Below are 3,482 nucleotides of genomic sequence, written 5' to 3' on the forward strand. Positions count from 1 at the left end.
ACCCTGTACTCAGTCCAATGGATGGCTGTGAGCCTCTACTTCTGTATTAGTTGGGTACTGTCAGAGCTCTCAGGAGACAGCTATATCAGGCTCCTGTCAACTAGCACTTGCTGGCATCCACAATAGTGTCTAGATTTGATGATTGAATATGGGAAGGATTCCCAGGTGGAATAGTCTCTGAATTGTCCTTTCTTAATATATTCCTTTGACACATTGTTTCAGAGTTCTCACAGTAAGATTTGGGGTAGAAGGAAACACCAAGTGGGACTCATTTTAAATCAGTTACTAGTAAGCCGTCTATTACTAGGGAACTGGTAAAACAAACTTGGATGGTATTTTAAGGATGTCAATATCAGTCATTAAACAATACCTCAGGGACTGTATGATACTTAGTGGGTAAAGTGACTGCTGTGCAGGCATGGAGACCTGAGTTCGTGTCCCTAGCTCCTATTAAAGCTGGGCATGGGGCTGTATGTTCCTGTAACCCAGGAGCTTTAAGGATGGAGGCAGGAAGATCCAAGGAGCTTGCTTAGCAGCCCGTATAGTCAAAACAGTGAGCTCTGGATTTTATGAGTGACCTTGTCTTTAAAAGTAAGGTAGAGAGCCAGGCATAGTGATGTTTGCCTTTCATTCCAGTGTTCAGGAGGATGAGGTATGTGGATGGATCTCTAGTTTCTAGTATGAGATTAGCCTTGTCTACCTAGAGAGTTCCAGGCCCGCCAAAGTTACATAGTACCCTGCCTAAAAACAAAACAAAACAAAAGAAAACAAAACAAAATGGTAAAAGACCAAGCAATAGAGGAAGAGACCCTGGGTCAAGCCTGGCTTCCTCATGTGCATGCATAGGCAATTGCACCATCACTCAAGCACATAGATATGTGTGCTAGCTCTTACGTTCTCCCCCACATCAAAAAAATGGACATTTTTTTTGAAGAAAAATCTATTGTTTTGGGGTTAGAGGGCTCAGTGGATAAAGCCCTTGCTGCACAAGCATGAAGAGCTGACTTTGGATCTCCATAACCCAAATAAGAGGCAATTAAAGCGACACATGCCCAGAACCAGCGGATCCTGGAGGCTTACCAGCCTGTCAGCCTAACTGAGGCAGCAAGCTTCAGGTTCAGCAAGTCTCTGTTTCAAAAAAGAATGTGGAGACGTGATGGAGGAAAGATTATGACATCACCTCTGACTCCATGTGCCAGCACTGGAGAATACCCTCTCAACATACCTGCATATTCTCCCCTCTCCCCGTACCCCACACAGTAAAGCCCATGACTTAAAAAGAACACTGATCCAAATCGCCATGATGAGCACACTTGCGAATATCATTTGCTGAAAATAAATAAACAAGTGGTTTATTTCTCTAGCATATTGGGTGCTTAGCACTTCCTGGTCACTATACGGTGGTCTCAGAGCATGTTTTACTCCGTCCTTTCAGGAGCAGCGGCAACGGCATGGAGTAACCCCCTGTCCAGCTGGCTGAGTGCTATGCTCCATTGCTTTGGCGGAGGAATTTTATCCTGTATACTGCTTGCAGAGTCTCCACTGAAGTTTCTTACAAACCACACTAATATTTTACTGGCATCTTCAATCTGGTAAGTTGCCCTCAGGCTGCACTATGAGATCTTGTGAGAATTGTTTAATAGATTGCAGTAAAATGGATCTTTTTCCTTTAAACTTTTTTATGTCCTTAAGTTAATGCATGTGCAATGAATGAACCCAGATAGTGCCAAAGATTTTTAAGTACAAAGTTTGCCTCTTCCCCTTCTTCCTCTTATCTTCTCCCAGTGGAAATTGTTCTTAGTGTTTGTGGGAACATTTTAACATAAAAGAACATTAAATATTGGCCCAAATATTTTGTTTTGTGAAATAAACTTAGATAGAATTATGACATTCTAAAAAATGTAAATGTGAACAACAAAACAAAAAGCCCAAGCTTTTCTTGTCTTGTCTTCTTCTTTGTTGGCTTCATCATTTGTTTGTTTATTTATTTATAGGTAGACAGACAGACAGACAGAGAGATAGATAGGTTCAGAGTCTCACTGTGTAGCCCTGGCTGTCCTCCAACTTGTAGGGACTTAGCTACCTCTGTCTCCCCAGGGCTGGGGTTGCAGGCTTGCACCACATCTGGCTATTGGATTATTTAAAGGCTCTGACATCTTTAAACATGAATTCGGAAAACGATAGCAGGAATTGGCTTGGATTCTTCTTCATGCATGTTTAGATTGAATAATTAAGTTATAATATATTGATTATTGATTCCAATCAACATACTTTGTTTTATTTAAAGTAACTACACTCTCTATTTAAAAACACTATCAATTTAATATATATTAGGACCATTTAGAATTCATTTTTCCTGGGGTTGGTGAGAGGGCTCAGTGGGTAGAGGAGCTAGCCATTCAAGCCTGGCAAGCTGAGTTCTAGTCCTTGAACTCACACAAAGCTGGAAGGGGAGATTGCTGCACAGAGAAGCCTCATGGCTTCCACACATTCACCGTAGCATGCAGCCCTCATGGCTTCCACACGTTCACCATAGCATGCAGCCCTCATGGCTTCCACGCGTTCACTGTAGCATGCAGCCCTCTGCTCATCATGCACATACAACACAATGAGAAAAATAACCAAACATTCATTTTTATTATAATAGTTGTGAATGTATTAAATAGTTATAAACAGGGATAGATGTTAAAAATAATTGTAGTAATGGTAACATAGTAGAGGAAACCTGTGGCTAAGGAAAGTAGGTGGGTAGAATTATTCACTTGATAGCTAGTAATTATTGAATTAATACTATAAAGCAGCTAGGATTCATTTTCATACTATGAGTCCTGTGAAGTAGTACATTAGTTAGGGTTTCACTGCTGTGAACAGGCACCATGGTCAAGGCAAGTCTTACACAGGACAGCGTTAATTGGGGCTGGCTTACAGGAGGGTCAGGCTGTTATCATCAATGTGGAAGCATGGCAGTGTCTAGGCAGATGTGGGGCGGGAGGAGTTGAGAGGTCTCTGGTTCTGAAGGCCAACAGGAGAAGACTAACTTCAGGAAGCTAGGATGAAGATCTTAAAGCCCACGCCCACAGTGACACACTTTCTCCAATAAGGCTATACCTCCCAATAGTGCCATTCCCTGGGCCAAGCATATTCAAACCACCACAAGTAGCTATTATAATTTTTTTTCCTGACAAAATCCTTCATTGGTGACTTTAAGAGAAAAAAAATTACTTAAATACTATGAAACTATATGTTGCATCTCTCTGATCTGTAGCTAAATATTGACTTCATCTACAGCTGTTCTAAACATCCAATAAATTTGTAAGCTATCCAATCAGGTATGGAATGACTGACTACACTGAATTGTTCTGCAGGCTAAGCCTCCTCCATATGAACAGGATTCCAAGTTTTACTGTGTGTGTGTTTTTTTAAACTTTTATTGCATTATGATGAGAAAAGTTATATGATTTCAATTTATCTGAATTTGTTAA

At 40.9% G+C, this 3,482-nt stretch overlaps 1 protein-coding gene across 1 annotated transcript in view; it reads left to right on the plus strand.

Moving 5' to 3' along the window:
• The window catches only part of Tmem38b (transmembrane protein 38B), a 47,434-nt gene that overhangs the window by 21,506 nt on the left and 22,446 nt on the right, over positions 1-3,482 (plus strand). Inside the window, exon 2 of the mRNA XM_031377433.1 lies at positions 1,436-1,592. Within this exon, the coding sequence (XP_031233293.1) occupies positions 1,436-1,592 (157 nt within the window). The remainder of the gene's footprint in view (positions 1-1,435; positions 1,593-3,482) is intronic.

The sequence above is a fragment of the Mastomys coucha genome, unplaced genomic scaffold (assembly GCF_008632895.1).
Source record: "Mastomys coucha isolate ucsf_1 unplaced genomic scaffold, UCSF_Mcou_1 pScaffold18, whole genome shotgun sequence".
NCBI lineage: Eukaryota > Metazoa > Chordata > Mammalia > Rodentia > Muridae > Mastomys > Mastomys coucha.